The sequence below is a fragment of the Balaenoptera ricei genome, chromosome 18 (genome assembly GCF_028023285.1).
Source record: "Balaenoptera ricei isolate mBalRic1 chromosome 18, mBalRic1.hap2, whole genome shotgun sequence".
NCBI lineage: Eukaryota > Metazoa > Chordata > Mammalia > Artiodactyla > Balaenopteridae > Balaenoptera > Balaenoptera ricei.
This window is the reverse complement of record NC_082656.1, coordinates 1,481,042-1,496,602: the sequence shown is the minus strand read 5'-3', so window position 1 is coordinate 1,496,602 and position 15,561 is coordinate 1,481,042. Positions and strand designations below refer to the sequence as shown.

Below are 15,561 nucleotides of genomic sequence, written 5' to 3'. Positions count from 1 at the left end.
GCCCGTGTCCGCACGGCCGGTGTTGAGCAGAGACTGAGCAGGGAGTCCGCTTGCGGATGCAGCCCTGCTCACGGGCTGGGAGGCTGGGCCCCCGTCCCACCTCAGGCTCTTTTCAGGTCTGTCGCTGCCTTCCCCGGGCCAGCTCTGGTTCTGAGCTGCAGGTGGTCACGTTTGATGCCCTGCCCTGCAGCCCTTGCTGGAGGACTAAACTGTGCTCCCATAAAGGCCCTGGACCACAGCCCCCTCCCCCCTCCCAGGGGCATTCCCCTCTCTGGGCTCCCGATCATCCTTCAGTTGAACAGTGCCCAGAAGGTTCTAAGTCCGGAAGCCGGTCCGCCCTCTGCCTGAGCCCACACGCTGTCTCGGAGCCTCGCCGGTCCCAGCCACCCTCTCGCCCACTACACGCAGGCTTTCATGAGTTCTCACCATGTGACAGCCAGCCCACTTGCTGCTGTGTCCGGGAAGTGGGGGCAGGATTGGGGAGCAGGCCGGACCGTCCAGTGCCTGAATTTCTCTCTCCAGATGCTCTTCTTCAAATTATTTGGTTTACGTTTGTACCCCCATTTGTTGTTTAGTTGCTGCTGATAGTCTTCTTAGCAGTTCTGTTTTGTTATTATTTTTGTTTATTTTATTGGAGATTTGAAGGAGGAAGAGTCTATGAATCTGCTTCTCTCATAACCTTGAATGGAATCCTCACCTGGTAACTTTATAATTAGGAAAAGCTGGTGCTTCTCAGATTTCTAGCATTCAACAAAAGGTCCAAGACTTCCCTGCTTTAATTCTCTCAGTCCTACTTTATTAGAAAATGCCTAAGGGTCACATTTTAAAATAACTCATCTCACTATTCTAAGCTCTCTTTCTGGCCTGATCCAAAATGTCGTTCACTGCTGAAGTCCACCTTGGGTCCTTTGAGTATTTTAGCCCTCGTTGTTTTCCTCCTGCTTGAGCCAGGATATAGAATAGTGTTATGCAGAGTAACAGACAGAATGGCTACATCTGTTCTCGCCCTCTTGTTGTTGTTACAAGAATCCTTTGTGGGTATTGTCCTAAGAATTCCAGGCTATAGGATCCATTTTTTGTTCTTGGTTATATAATTACTTGAAATTATTGTATCATTTTTTTATAGGAACCAACAGTGAAAGAACCTGAAATTAACACAACCCTTCAGATACATTTCTTTGGAAAAAGAGGAGAAAGAAAACTTCACTATAAAGAATTTCGAAGGTAAATGCAAATATTTATATTCATTTAGGGAAATTTTATAGGTAAGAGATAAAGAAACAACTGAATACATTTATTTATGTCCCAGAACTGCAGGCCATAAAACCAGATACAGTATCTCTGAGAGGAAAAACCTATGAAATGTAAACTAAAGTTACTATGCTCAAAAATACCTCTAACCTATTATGAAAAGTAGTATTCATTTTACAGACTACAATAATTATTCTTAGTAACTTACTGTTTGCAGCTAGAAGAGAGAGATGCCCCTCGTATCAGTTAGTTCTTAATTCACGACAAACCAGCCCAACTTAAAACAGTGGCCATTCGTTATTGCCACGAGTCTTTGGGTCAGCTGGGTGCTTCTTCAGCGGGGGCCAGAATCAGGCCTTCTAGACTGGACAGGCCCCTGCTGTTGCCGTCTGCTGATGGTTGGCTGGAGCTGGAGCTGGGGCCGGCTCTGCTGAGACGGCACAGCCGGGACAGCCCAGCTCTGCCCCCGCCGCCCCCGCCCCCAGCCCAGGGGTCGGCAGCCCTTCTTTGTAAAGGGCCAGGCAGTGAGTACGGTCTCTGTCCTGGCTGCGCAGCTCAGCCGTCACAGCGTGAAAGCGGCTGTGAACAGTGCGGGCGTGTGGATGCGTTGGCATGTGGTGGGCGTGTCTGTGGTCCAGTCCAGCTTGCGGACCTCGCCGCGCTCACGTCTTCATCTGCAGGGAGGGAATCGCACTTACAGTCTGTGGCATTGTAAGCACCGTAGGGTCGTGTCCTGTTTACCTCCTCCCCGGCAAGAACAACTCCGTGCGGAACCAGACCCTGTGCTCGCGGGCCTCCCCGCTAACCAGAGTCTTAGAACAAATACCAGAAAGCAGCTCAGAATGGTGGAAAAGCACCGATTTGGGAGGAAGGAGACGCCTCTTGTCAACTCAGTGCCGCTAACTAAAGACTGACTGAGTGCATTCCATGTGCTGCTGTGTGCCAGGCTGTGCCTCAGACGCAGGGCTGGTCCCTCCTGGGAACCATCCAGTAAACGTGCAGAGAACATTTGAGCGCATTCGATCAGTGCTGTCACAGGTGGGCAGGGCTTTGGGCGGCACAGAAGGTCGCCTCTGGAGTGGGAGGTCAGGAAGCTTTCTGGAGGAAACATCCCTGCACCGACCTTGACAGATGAGCAGGAATCAGCCAGGGAGAGAGGGTCGGGGAGGGAGGGACGGAGACCAGCGCGAGGAAGGACATGCGGGAGAACGTATGGCTCGTCCAGGAATCAGAGAGGGCAGGCATGGTAGAGAAATAAACAGGCGTAAGGGGTGGGCCGAGGTGAGGGCGGAGGCCCGGGAGGCGTACGCGTCCTGTGCGAGGGCTCACGCGCCAGAAGGTCCAGCCTGAGTTACGCCGTGAGGGAGGCCCCGCAGGGGGCCCGCGCTGGGTGCCTGGTCAGATGGGCGTCACTCTGGCGGGATGGTGGGCAACGACAAGGGGGATCCGATGCGACACGAGGCCGCTGGGCTACTGCAGATGAGGAGTGACAGGAGCCCTGAACCAGTGGGGTGGCGATAAAGACTTTGGACTGGGCATTTTCAAGACACATTTAGGAGATACAATTGTAGGGCTTAGTGATTGTTTAAAGTTGCTTCTAACTTTAATGTTCCTTAAAGGGAATAATTTCATTTAGAATTCTTACTTTAACGTTTTTCTTAAAGTTTCTGTAATTAATGGGCCCTGTGAAATTTGTAATACCATTATGCAATTTAAAAAAAGATCCAATTAACAAAGAATGCTTTAAATGCAGATTTTCAGGGACTTGTCTCTTGGATGGAGCAGGCCGCCCCTCAAGTTAGCGTTACTGGGCTAGAATTCGGCAATCATAACATGTGTCTAACATTTTGCGTAAGTTGTAAAGTAACAGAAAATAGCTTCCATATATTATATTATATTATGAATATATAATATAATATAATATAAAATTATATATATAATTTTTAACTGGTCACCATTATAGTGGCCAAATTAATCACTGAAATTGCACAGGAAGTTCTTTCAGTATGTGTTATGTGGAGCTTATAGTTCTGTTTTTATGGGAGTATAACGTATAATCCTTCCTTATAAAAAGATGTTTGCCTATTCTCTTCTGACCTTTGTCTTAGCATGCTCTTTACAGCTTGTCTGATAAAGGATATTGTTCTATAAAGTACAGCTTATAAGTCTCAAGGAAAGGCAGGGAAGGCGGCACAGAGTTGGTGTGTCGAACCAGACAAACAGGCACCGGCACAGAGCGGGAGACACCATCGCCGGCTGCCTGGTTTGTCACCGGCACAGAGCGGGAGACACCATCGCCGGCTGCCGGGGTAGTCTGAGCATCAGTAGTTTTTCCCCTGAACTATACATATGCTGATAAAGAACTGAATTTTCACAATTAAAGTACCTGTTGATTTCATAACAATGAATAGACACCAGAATTCCAGGAGATAGAACTTAAATTATACTTTAGCTTTTACTGAAATGGCTAAGTGGTATTTCAGCTGGAGAATCTGACTAGCTGTAGAAGTAAAAAAAAAAAACAAAAAAAAAACAAAAAAACCCAAACAAGCCACCAATTTATCCACATGTTCCCTCAGTCACTGGTAAGTTTCTCTTGACACCAGATGGCATCTACTAAGTCCGTCTGTCCCTCTGGTCACCTGGGGGGACTACTTCCTTGAAAGCCCACCCAATGCCCCCAACCACCTAGCAGGCAACTGCAGGACCACTTCTTTCAGAAACTCTGTGACTGCTCGAAACTTAAGACAAACCTGGCTCTGAATTTCACCTCTCCAATGTCTAGTTACATGATCTATTATAATAGTTATACCTGCATCTCCTATAAGCTTGTGAACAGCCTCACGGAGTGGGTCTCACCATCACCATCTCACTGGTGAAGGAACAGACCCGACACTCAGGTCCAAGCGCTTGTCCATCAAATCACACTTAGCAAACTGTCAAGTTCCGCACTGGAACCCAGGTTTGTCTAAATCATAAATATGTGTTTTTTTCAAAATATAATATTGTTTCTCTAAATGAGAAAACTAATATCTCTAGGCAAATACCATAGTTAGCTACCACAACACTAACTCTTGATTGGTAAACTTGCAAATTAGTAGTAAATACTGTACAAGACACCGTGGCCTAAAAAACCCAGATAAGCAAAACAGATTTTTCCCGTTGTTTCCAATTATGACACTGTCTTCCAATTAAGACACTAATTTATAAACTATTTAATTTGTTCAGGATGCATTTGGTGGCCTTTTGTACTGTAAATTATTCAATTCAGGTATTTATGTCCAGTATCATGTCCCAGACTTTCATGTCATGACAAGACGTATAATTTGAGACAAGATTTTATCATTAAGCATATTTAATGTTCTTCAAAAGTAGTATAATTAGTTAAGATGGAAGAGCTTAAACCAGACAATGGATAGTTTAACAACAATTAAGTTTATAATATTTCAGCCTCAGGTAGAGCCCAAAGAAAAAGAAAAAGGAAAGGGACAGTTAGTAATGTTTTTATACCATGTTTTCTACTTCCCTTATCACTGTACACTCATTTGCAAGTAAAACACCCTTTTAACAATCCTTATAAGAATCAATTGATGCCATCACAGTACCCAGTACAGTAAAACTCAGTAAAACGGAGGACAAAGCGTATCAGTAAAAGAGTTAGTTGATCAGCCCAAACTTGAAATGCTTCCAATTTTAGATAACATTCTGCTTTGACCCAAAGACACACGGCATTGATGAATAAATTCATGTATCCAGTACTTTCAGAAAATGTTGTAGGAAACTGATTCTTACCTATCACCTAGGTAGAAGCCTGAAATCAAACTCCCCCTTCACACTTTTAAGGTCTGCGGAATAAATGCAGGCTCTAAAGCAAGTAAATTTTTCACAGTGACAGTACTTCTCCCATTGAACGAGAATATCCCTCTTTTGCTCCCCATGTATATTTCTGTTAAATTGTGACATGACATGTCGGACAGATCTTTCAACACGTGGCAGGTACGTAAGGGGATCTGCAACGTACTGAACCTCACGGAGGTGCTGCGTGAGGTGCCTGCAGCCCACTTACAGCACTAAAGGCGAAGGCATGCGCCCCTGACATCCATCTCGTGCTTGAACATGTAGATTTATGGAGAACTTACAGACCGAGGTCCAAGAAATGGAGTTCCTTCAGTTCTCTAAAGGTTTGAGTTTCATGAGAAAAGAAGACTTCGCAGAATGGCTCCTTTTTTTCACCAACACTGAAAATAAAGACGTTTATTGGAAAAATGTGAGCGAGAAGCTGTCGGCAGGAGAGGTTGGTGCACCTTTTTATTATGCTCATGATGAAAATGAAACAGCAAGTTAGACGTGTTTATATAATTCAATAAAGTAACTTCCAAATTAATCAAGACTAACCTACTCTCTGTTATATTGTGTGATGCATGAAATGATGATTGCCGAACTGTTAATAATGATTAATGGACAGTGGTGAGATTTTGAGTGATTTTTTACTTTATTCCAAAACAGTTTTTTTTGAAATAGGCGTGTGTTTTTTTTCTTTGTTTTTTAATTTCCCTCATTATGTGTCCCATTACCCCAAATTAAAACCCAGACCTCGGGACTTCCCTGGTGGCGCAGTGGTTAAGAATCCGCCTGCCAATGCAGGGGACATGGGTTCGAGCCCTGGTCCGGGAAGGTCCCACATGCTGCGGAGCAACTAAGCCCGCGCACCACAACTACTGAGCCCACGTGCCACAACTACTGAAGCCCACTCGCCTGGAGCCCGTGCTCCACAACAAGAGAAGCCACCACAATGAGAAGCCCGCACTCCACAACAAAGAGTAGCCCCCGCTCACCACAACTAGAGAAAGCCTGCGCAGCAATGAAGACCCAACGCAGCCATAAATAAATAAATAAATAAATAAATTTATTTTTTTTAAAAACCCAGACCTTATTTTACCTCTTAGTGGGCATGTGTTTTTATATAATTTTTTAAAGCTATCTCTATAATGAGGAAAAAGATAATAAAATGTAATGAAGATCTCATTTATAATTGCAATAGAGATATATAACAATTAGAAATAAATTAAACAAGAAATATATAGAAAAAACTTGAAAGCCTTGACGGATAGAAAAGAAAACTTATCTAACTGTAGAGACATCCCCTGGTGTTGACTAGAATGTCTTAGTATTATAAACATAGCAGTTGTCCCTTAAATCAGTCTGTAAATGTAATGTTGTACAGTCTGAACAGCCTAGGTTTGCTGCAGTTTCACATTAGCCCTGGAAGCCCAAGGCTGACACCGGAGAGCTTCCTTCTCAGTCATGCTGCACATCCCTTGTGGGCTGGTGGGAGACCCTGCCCACACAGCTGCTGGGGGACCCACACTCTCCGAGGCTCCGCCCCTTTGGAGCTCCCCCATCTGCTAGAAACACCAGCCTCAGAGGCAGGAAAAGAAAGGAGTGAGTCACATTCCAGCAATTAAATCTTTAGGCCTGGAAGCATCACACCCGGCCACTGGCCGGACTGATCGCATGACCACACGTTACTGCAAGGAAGCCAAGCAGCGTGGTCCTGACGTGTGCAGGTCTCAGGAGAGCACCAGATACTGGTGACCACCAACAGGCACCCACAAAAAGGCCTTGGGTTCTTGAGAGGGAGCCGGACAAGCCACAAGTCTGTGTGAAACTGCTGATGAGGGGGCAGGGGGTACATGGAGATCTCTGCACCTTCCCCGTACTTTTGCTGTGAACCTAAAACTGCTCTAAAAAAATGAGATCTTTAAAAAAAAGAAAGCTGAGATATTAAAATGCGTCACCAAACATTGGAACTAAAACAGTGTTACTGACAATTTGACAAATCAGTTGAATGGAATATTAAGTCAGAAATAGATTACAAATACAGAAATTGAGTATGTGTAACCTCAGATTGCAAGTTGGTTGGGTAAAAGAAGAACTATGAGTAAATGGCACTGGGGTAGCAATTCACTGGCCCTCTGAGGGAGAAAATGAAGGTAACCTCTACCTCACTCATTACTCTAAAATAAATTCTAGATGGATCAAAGAATTGAATGTTAAAGAGAAAACTGAAACTGAGTATAGAAGAAAACTTGTAAACAATGTCTTAGAGTGAGGTGTATATACTAAGAGAAAACCTAGAAGCTTTCAATGAAATTGATTAAATTACTACCTAAAATGTAGACATCTGTTGCCTCCCTCATCCCCCCAAAATTATAATCAAAGTCAAAAGAAAAAAATTAACAAAATGGGGGGAAATACTGGCATCACATGTAATAGACCGATTTCTTTAACTTATAATGAGATCTTAAAAAATCAAGAACGTTGAAGGGTCTGACATTCTACCCTACCTAATATAGAAGATGGGATCTCAGATATCAATGCGTTAATTACTAAAGTGTCTGAGATTTTGTCATTTGCAAGTTAGCCTGTGCCACTTGACAGGTGCCGGCAGAAGACACAAGCCCATTGGCTCAGAGCCAGAGAAGCTTATCGTTTGCAGCTTAGAGGCAGCTCAAGCACCACGTCTGCGTCCGCCCCCTGCCCCCAAGGCTCACGAAGTGGGTTCACACTGCAGCCAAGGAGCCTGGGTCTTTCATGACGGACAGTAGGCAAGGCTGCCCTCTGCTCCGAGGGAGACGCCGTCTCTGTTCAAGGCTGTTCTCTCTACAGACGTCCTGCAAAGGCCGTCTGGAGCGGAAGGGTGGCTGGGCCACTGTTCACAAGATGCGCAGAAACGCCAGAGACCCTGGAGAGTTGCCTCCTAGTAACAGGTCACCCGCCAGCCCCTCAAGCCCCGGAGCAGAAATCCACAGATGACGGATGCGCATAGAAGTGCAGAGTGCTTACCTTCACTCACAATTACAGACATGCAGGTTGCAGCATTGACGACAAACCATTTCTCACCAGCAGTGAAGCCAAAATCAGAAAGGTGGCCCCGGTGCCTGCTTTGAGACCACGACGTAGAGAAACAGCCACCCTCCGACGTGTGCTGCTGAGAGAGTACGGCGGGCAGGAGACGTGGAGGGGGCGCCCACCGCGGACAACAGGCGCCTGTGCGTGTTTGGCACGAGGAGCGCGTCTCTGGAAGGACACACGAGGGGTGTGTCACAGGGGTGACAGAGGAAAGGAGGCTTTTCGTTTTTTACTTACTGAATTGTTGGATTTTTTTTTTTTTACCATGTATGCATATTATCTCTTCAAAAAATTAAATTTAAAAAATAAAAATCCGGGCTTCCCTGGTGGCGCAGTGGTTGAGAATCTGCCTGCCAATGCAGGGCACACGGGTTTGAGCCCTGGTCTGGGAAGATCCCACATGCCGCGGAGCAACTAGGCCCGTGAGCCACAACTACTGAGCCTGCGCGTCTGGAGCCTGTGCTCCACAACAAGAGAGGCCGCGATGGTGAGAGGCCTGCGCACCGCGATGAAGAGTGGCCCCCGCTTGCCGCAACTGGAGAAAGCCCTCGCACAGAAACGAAGACCCAACACAGCCAAAAATAAAATAAAAATAAAATAAAATTTAAAAAAAATTAAGCAGTTCCATTAAAAACAAAGTATTTAAAAAAATAAAAAATAAAAAAAATAAAAATCCGACAAATTCACAAAATCTGAAAGCAGTGAAACTTGAATCAGCCTCACATGTGCAGAGGGCATGGTCCCGAAGATCTCCACAAAGAGAAAGTTTTTCATGCAGGGAAGAATCTACTTTCAAAATAAGAATTTTCGTACTTTTCTTTTTTTTTTTCAGTGGAAAAACTAGGTTCTTTAACTTATTTCTTGTTTAAGTGCATAGGTTTTAAAATCAGATGGGCCAAGGGTCAAGGCCTGACCGTTGTGTTCAGTAGCCTTAGAGGATGAACGTCTCCCCGAGAGGCCCCTGGCGGCTTAGCGAGGCCCCGACTGTGCCCAGAGGAGAGGGCAGGTCCCTCTCACCCCAGAGCCCCGAGCTCCCCGGGCGGAAGAGCAAGGAGGCGGCCGCGTGACAGGACGCATTCGTCTCCTCGGGCTGCCACAGACCGGGGGCTTAACAGCAGTTCGAGGCGGTTGGGTGTCAGCGTGGTCAGTGTCTGGTTTGCCGCAGACGCAGCCTTTTCCCCGCTCACACTCAGACCAGAGGCCCTGCTGTCTCTCCCTCTTCCCATCAGGACCCCAGCCCTCTCAGAACAGGGCCCACCCCTGAGACCTCGCTCAGCCCTAATGACCCCTGTCAAGGCCCCCTCCACGCACGGCCACGCTGGGGGCTAAGGCTTCACGCAGGACCCTTGAGGAGGTACAGCGGGGCTGTAACACACGCCCCCAGCCCCACGCTCGCAGCCCCGGGGCCCCCAGCCGTGCGCTCCCGCTCACACAGTGCTCAGTCTGCACGGTCACACCCAGGGGCCCTGCACTTAACCTCTTGGGGTTCCTCCTAATCTCTAGAATCTATAGTTGTATTGTTATTCTGCATCTCAGATTTTTCAATAGACTTGCTTAGAAAGATGGAAGTGCACAGGCTTTATGACAGAAAAGAGGACTCACGGGTGTATTCATAAAATTATTTAATGTGTTTACAAGATTGTAATAAAAACTCACTTTGTTATTTTATTAGAGCATTAGTTTGGATGAGTTCAAGTCATTTTGTCACTTTGCAACCCACTTGGAAGACTTTGCTATTGCCATGCAGATGTTTAGTTTAGCTCATCGCCCCGTCAGACTAGGTAAGTTATATGAATCACTTAATTTTTATCATCTGTAAACAGTATCACTCTGTTCTTCACCAATCAAGGGACCACTTACCAGAAAAAACAGTTGATTGGCCTTTCAATGAATTCAATGTGGGTATTCCAGATTTACAACAATTTGTTTAACAATTTATTAACAATTACTTTTTTGCTTTTACTTTACCTTTCCCCTGAGAAGTAGAAGGAAATATTTAAATATCTGTGTTCAAAACTCTGGTTACATTAAAATAGCCTGCGGACATTTCTCAGCGAAGTTTATCATTTGAACACATTCTTGATGAGTATTTTTGTTCTTGTTTTACTTCCCAAATGATAAATATACAGATTTGTGTTTACTTCTCAAACAATAAACACTTTTAGACTATTTTACATTGTTGATGAGTTTATATTTTCTCCTTTTAGCGGAGTTTAAGAGAGCTGTGAAGGTAGCAACAGGACAAGAACTCTCCAACAATATTTTGGACGCCGTCTTCAAGATCTTTGATGTGGATGGTGATGAGTGTCTCAGTCATGAAGAGTTTCTTGGGGTGTTAAAAAACAGGATGCATCGAGGTTTATGGGTAACAGATTTTGAGTTTTTAAATAGTTACATGTTTATATGTAGTTAAATGAATGGAAGTAAACCTAGAATTTGAGCAAATGTATAGTCTTAAATGGAGTTTTCATCATTTTTGCAGAGATTATAAGCTATAGTTACAACACTGAAGTATCTCCTACAGATGGGATCCCCCGTTTTTCTTTGCTTCTTTTTAAAATAGTCTGAATCAGGAAGCACTACTCAGAAGTCATAGCCTAGAATTTTACTTTGGGCTTTGCAGTTAGACACCTAGACTCAAACCCCAGCCCTGTCACGTATTAACTGCCAAATCTTGCAAAGCCACTTAATTTTTCTGAGCCTCAGATTCCTCATCTGTAACGGTGAGAAACTAACAGAATCTACCAGAAAGAATTATTATGAGAGTTAAGCATAAAATATTTAATGTAGTGGCTGAGACACTTGAAGTAAATGTTAGCTCTTATCATTATTCACTCAAATTCACATATTGGTCTATAACTGAGGGACAAATCAAACTCAAAATTTTGTTTAGCTTAGAATCTGCTAGAAATACTCATGAAAGCCGTCCGCAGGTTGAAAACAAGGTTCCAGGAGATGATAAGTAGGTAATGAGTCCAGAAGAAAGGCAGGAGGGAGAACAGGAGAGAGACTGTGGTGGGTTCGTGTAAACAGAGCTGTTCATTTACAGCTTAGGAGAGCACATTCATTTTCCTGCTGCAGACATTATTTACAGAAAATGAACAAATATGATTTCCACCAGCAGACGTGATTTACAAGCTTGTGGTTATCCAGCACCTCATAGTTAATGATCATATTCCTGGAAATTAAACCAGCCTTTCTAGTTAACAGTTTCACATATCCGGCAGCCTCTTTGCCGTTTCTCAAAAACATATTAAAGAGAAGAGCTTCAAATCAATGATAGGAAAAGGACATAAATATAATCTGAAATCGACTTTTGCTTCCACTTGGTGGATTTCCAGCAATGCTGTGCATGTGGTCACCAGGAGCCAAATGTTTTCTAACCTTTGCTTTCTCCTTTAACTGAGAGAAATAATAGCCACACAGTACTTGTGTGAATTATATTATATATCACTATATTATTGGGTTGGCCAAAGAGTTCATTCGTGTTTCCCCAGACGAACTCTTTGGCCAGCCCACTGTTTCTTCTTAAGGCTTCTCATCAAGTATATTGTGACTTATGGTTTCTTTCTTTTTAATTTTAGCCAAGGTTAGGTCAAAGTTTTAGGCTTATAATTTTTGTTCCACATCGCTAACTGAAGTTCACCAGAAAACCAGAAACATTATAAAATATTATAAAAGGAAAACATTATGAAATAATTACATTTTAAAACCAACAAATGAAAGAAAGCCACACGAAGTCTTTGTTACCTTGTTGGGGAGGAGCCTCCATTCTCTCGGTACCCTGGGGGACCGGTACTCACGTTCACTTCTCATCCTTTACCTTGAGTTTACAGTCTCCTGCAGTCACCGTCACAGCGTCATCACCTCCAGCCCTTTCTGGAGGAACGTGGGGCTTGTGCAGCGACAAGCGCGTGTGAACCGGGTTTAACTCGCAGACCGTGACCCTTAGTTTTCATTTTTGGTTAACAGGTGCCGCAACAGCTCAGTATACAAGAATACTGGAAATGTGTGAAAAAAGAAAGCATTAAAGGAGTGAAAGAAGTCTGGAAACAAGCAGGAAGAGGTCTTTTATAGAAAAACAATGTGGGAATTATGTTGCTCCAAGTGTCGGAACTTAGGATGTCTTAAAGTACTAGATGGTTATCTTCTTAAGTCTTCATTGATTTCCTTTGTAATATAAAGGTGCCTTGTATTTGCTTTCTGATTCAATAATTTCTTCGTAAGATTTCATTACAGAACTTCGTAAAAAGAAAGTATTCTTTTACGAAAACAGACAGTGGACTCTGTCCAAAGCCTAGGATTGAAGTAACACTTTGACTTTGGTAAGATGGGAAACCTGGTCATTCACCGGTGTCAACACAGCAGCACAGCACGTTCTCTGGAGCAGTCAACAGGTGCGCGGGATGAGTCACTGACGTGAGGCCAGGATCAATTCTGCAGTCCTGGTGCTCCTAGTAGGGCAAGTTAAGTTAAAACATTTCAGGTTTTCTTATCTGTACCTTACATCTCATAGACCTCTTGTACATTTTATTTCAGTGAGCTGTATGTTAGTTGTCTTTAAAATAATATGTAAATTTCAGTATTCTGGAGTATTCTGGAAACAGAATAAAGTATAAAGATAAAAAAATTACTGAGGTGCATTTTGTTTTATATGTACTGTTTAAAACTACATTTTGGGGGGCTTCCCTGGTGGCACAGTGGTTAAGAATCCGCCTGCCAATGCAGGAGACACAGGTTTGAGCCCTGGTCCGGGAAGATCCCACATGCTGCGGAGCAACTAAGCCCGTGTGCCACAACTACTGAGCCTGCGCTCTAGAGCCCGTGAGCCACAACTGCTGAGCCCGCGTGCCACAACTACTGAAGCCCGGGCGCCTAGAGCCCGTGCTCCGCAACAAGAGAAGCCACTGCAATGAGAAGCCTGTGCACCGCAGCAAAGATCCATTGCGGCCAAAAATAAATAAATAAAACAAATAATTTTTAAAGAATAGTGTGATCGGGAGAAGCTTGATCACATGATGAGGGTCTCTTGGGATATAGTGGTTTATGGGTGCATCTTTAAAATGGTACTAGAAATTAATTGGCATTAAATATAAGATGGCATATTTTAAATATGGCAAATAATTATTTTTTAATATGCTTCTCAAGAATAGTGCAAATATTTAAAACGTGTTCCACTCTCTGGATAAACAGCTGATTCCAAGACAGGTGCAGGCAAACCTTGGAAACATTATGCTAAGTAAAATAAGCCAGACACAAAAGGACTAGTATGATTCCACTTACATAGGTCCCTAGAATAGGCAACTTCATAGAGACAGAAAGTGGCCTAGAGGTGGCCAGGGGCTGGGAAGGACGGGGGATGGGGGATTGCTGCTTAATGGTTACAGAATTTTGGTTTAAGGTGATGGGAAATTATGGAAATGCATAATGGTGATGTTTGCACATTTAATTAATGCCACTGAATTGTGCACTTAAAATGGTTAAAATGGCAGTCTTTATGTTTTGTGTGTATATACATATATGTATCCTTTTTAACGTAATTTTTTAAAATAAGTATTGTAATACACAAATAGATGCTGAATTGTTTATGTGGGTAAACTATATGGTATGTGAATTATATCTTAAGCCTTTTTTTTTTTTTTAATTTTATTTATTTATTTTTGGCTGCGTTGGGTGTTCATTGCTGCGCGCAGGCTTTCTCTAGTTGCGGCAAGCAGGGGCTACTCTTCATGGCGGTGCGTGGGCTTCTCATTGTGGTGGCTTCTCGTTGCGGAGCACAGGCCCTAGAGTGCAGGCTCAGTAGTTGCAGCACACAGGCTCAATAGTTGTGGCTTGTGGGCTCAGTAGTTGTGGCGCACGGGCTTAGTTGCTCTGTGGCATGTGGGATCTTCCTGGACCAGGGCTCAAATCCTTGTCCCCTGCATTGGCAGGCGGATTCTTAACCACTGCGCCACCAGGGAAGCCCCTTAAAGAAGCTATTTTTTAAAAACAATGTATGATATGGACAAGGTTAACCAGGGGGTGAATAGTTGAGAAAAAGTATTTGGAAATGACAAAAGCCAAGAAGGGATTCATATCTACATCTTGGTTCTCCACCAAGTGAGACCTAATATCCTTTCCCCACCACCACCATTTAAAAGAAATGTTTTTCTTTAATGCCCTTATACTATCCTGAAATGAAATTTATATGTAACATAACCTTACATATTTTTAATAACATAAAGCACTAACCTATATTTTTTAATTTACAATAAAATAGCATATAATCAATATGCACATGTTCAGACACTACTATACTAAAAGACCCACCGGGGCCCGCACCACCGTTTGCTCTGTCTGTGCGTCGCTTCCATCCTCTCTGGCTGCGCCAGGCCCAGCGCAGGACCAGGGAAGTGCTGCTTGGCTGCCACCGGGATCAAGGTCCACCCCTGGCCTATCACGTGTGCCCCGAAGGGTGGCGTCTGTACGAACGCGCAGCTTCCTTGACCCCCCAGGGCTGGAGGGGGCAGAGGAGGATGCTTATGAAAAGGGGGGTGCTGCTCCCACAGAGGGGCGAGGGTGGGCGCTTCCTCCCCACGTGGAGAGTCTAACGGCTGAGACCAGTTTGGGGGTCTCCGGAGGCACGCAGGGCTATGACTCAGCGCCAGAGATCAGGGGCGATATTCAAGAAGTCGGCTGCCCACTGAGGACTTGCTCCAAGAAATCTCCATATATAATCCTTTGTCACCAGTATATTTGAAAGTGTTCCCTAAATTAACAGCTACGGAAAAGATTCTCATTTGATTTGTATATTTTATTTTCTCCTCCTTTTATTGGGGCACGTTTTAGACTTTCGTGAGACTTGGGTAAGCAGAGAGGAGCCGGCCAGGCCCTGTAGCCCCGGGTCTTTTCCCTTTGCTAAGCCTCCGAGTGTCCCGTATCCTGCCACCCCCTCACCTCCGCCCGGGTGCTGATGAGCGGGGGGAAGGAGAAGGGAGAAAAGGCAGCACCTGCCCTGCAGTGCGGGCGCCTGAATCTCCTCTCAGTGGCCCGTGAGGCCTTTCTCCAGACGCCGCCCTCTCTGCCGACCTCGTACCGAAGGAAAGCACAAGGTGAGCAGCTGAGCCAACCTCCAGGACCTCAGTCAGCCCGGGACAGAGGCCGGAGCTCAGCGGAGGGGTCCTGACCTCTGGAGGGCTGTTCAACTCCACGGTCTCCCCGCTCTCCTCCTAAGCGGCAGGTATTTCCCTCTACATGGTAACGGTTACGTGGATTTTTAAAGAAATTTCCCTGGGGAGGTACAAAGCAAACAGCAAAATCAGAGTTTGATGCTAAGAAGGAAACAGAGAAGTAGATAAAGGCAGCACAGGGCAGACGAGGAGCTAAGGTGTGTCTAAGGGAAACGGCACGTCCTCAAAA

The 15,561-nt window shown here is 44.7% G+C and overlaps 1 protein-coding gene across 1 annotated transcript in view; it reads left to right on the top strand.

The window, feature by feature from the left end:
- MICU2 (mitochondrial calcium uptake 2) overlaps positions 1–12,789 on the top strand; it is an 87,781-nt gene extending 74,992 nt beyond the window's left edge. Inside the window, exons 8-12 of the mRNA XM_059902936.1 lie at positions 1,127–1,224; positions 5,374–5,545; positions 9,836–9,944; positions 10,371–10,528; positions 12,136–12,789. Of these exons, the coding sequence (XP_059758919.1) occupies positions 1,127–1,224; positions 5,374–5,545; positions 9,836–9,944; positions 10,371–10,528; positions 12,136–12,240 (642 nt within the window). The 3' untranslated portion in view covers positions 12,241–12,789. The remainder of the gene's footprint in view (positions 1–1,126; positions 1,225–5,373; positions 5,546–9,835; positions 9,945–10,370; positions 10,529–12,135) is intronic.
- Positions 12,790–15,561: the final 2,772 nt, after the last annotated feature.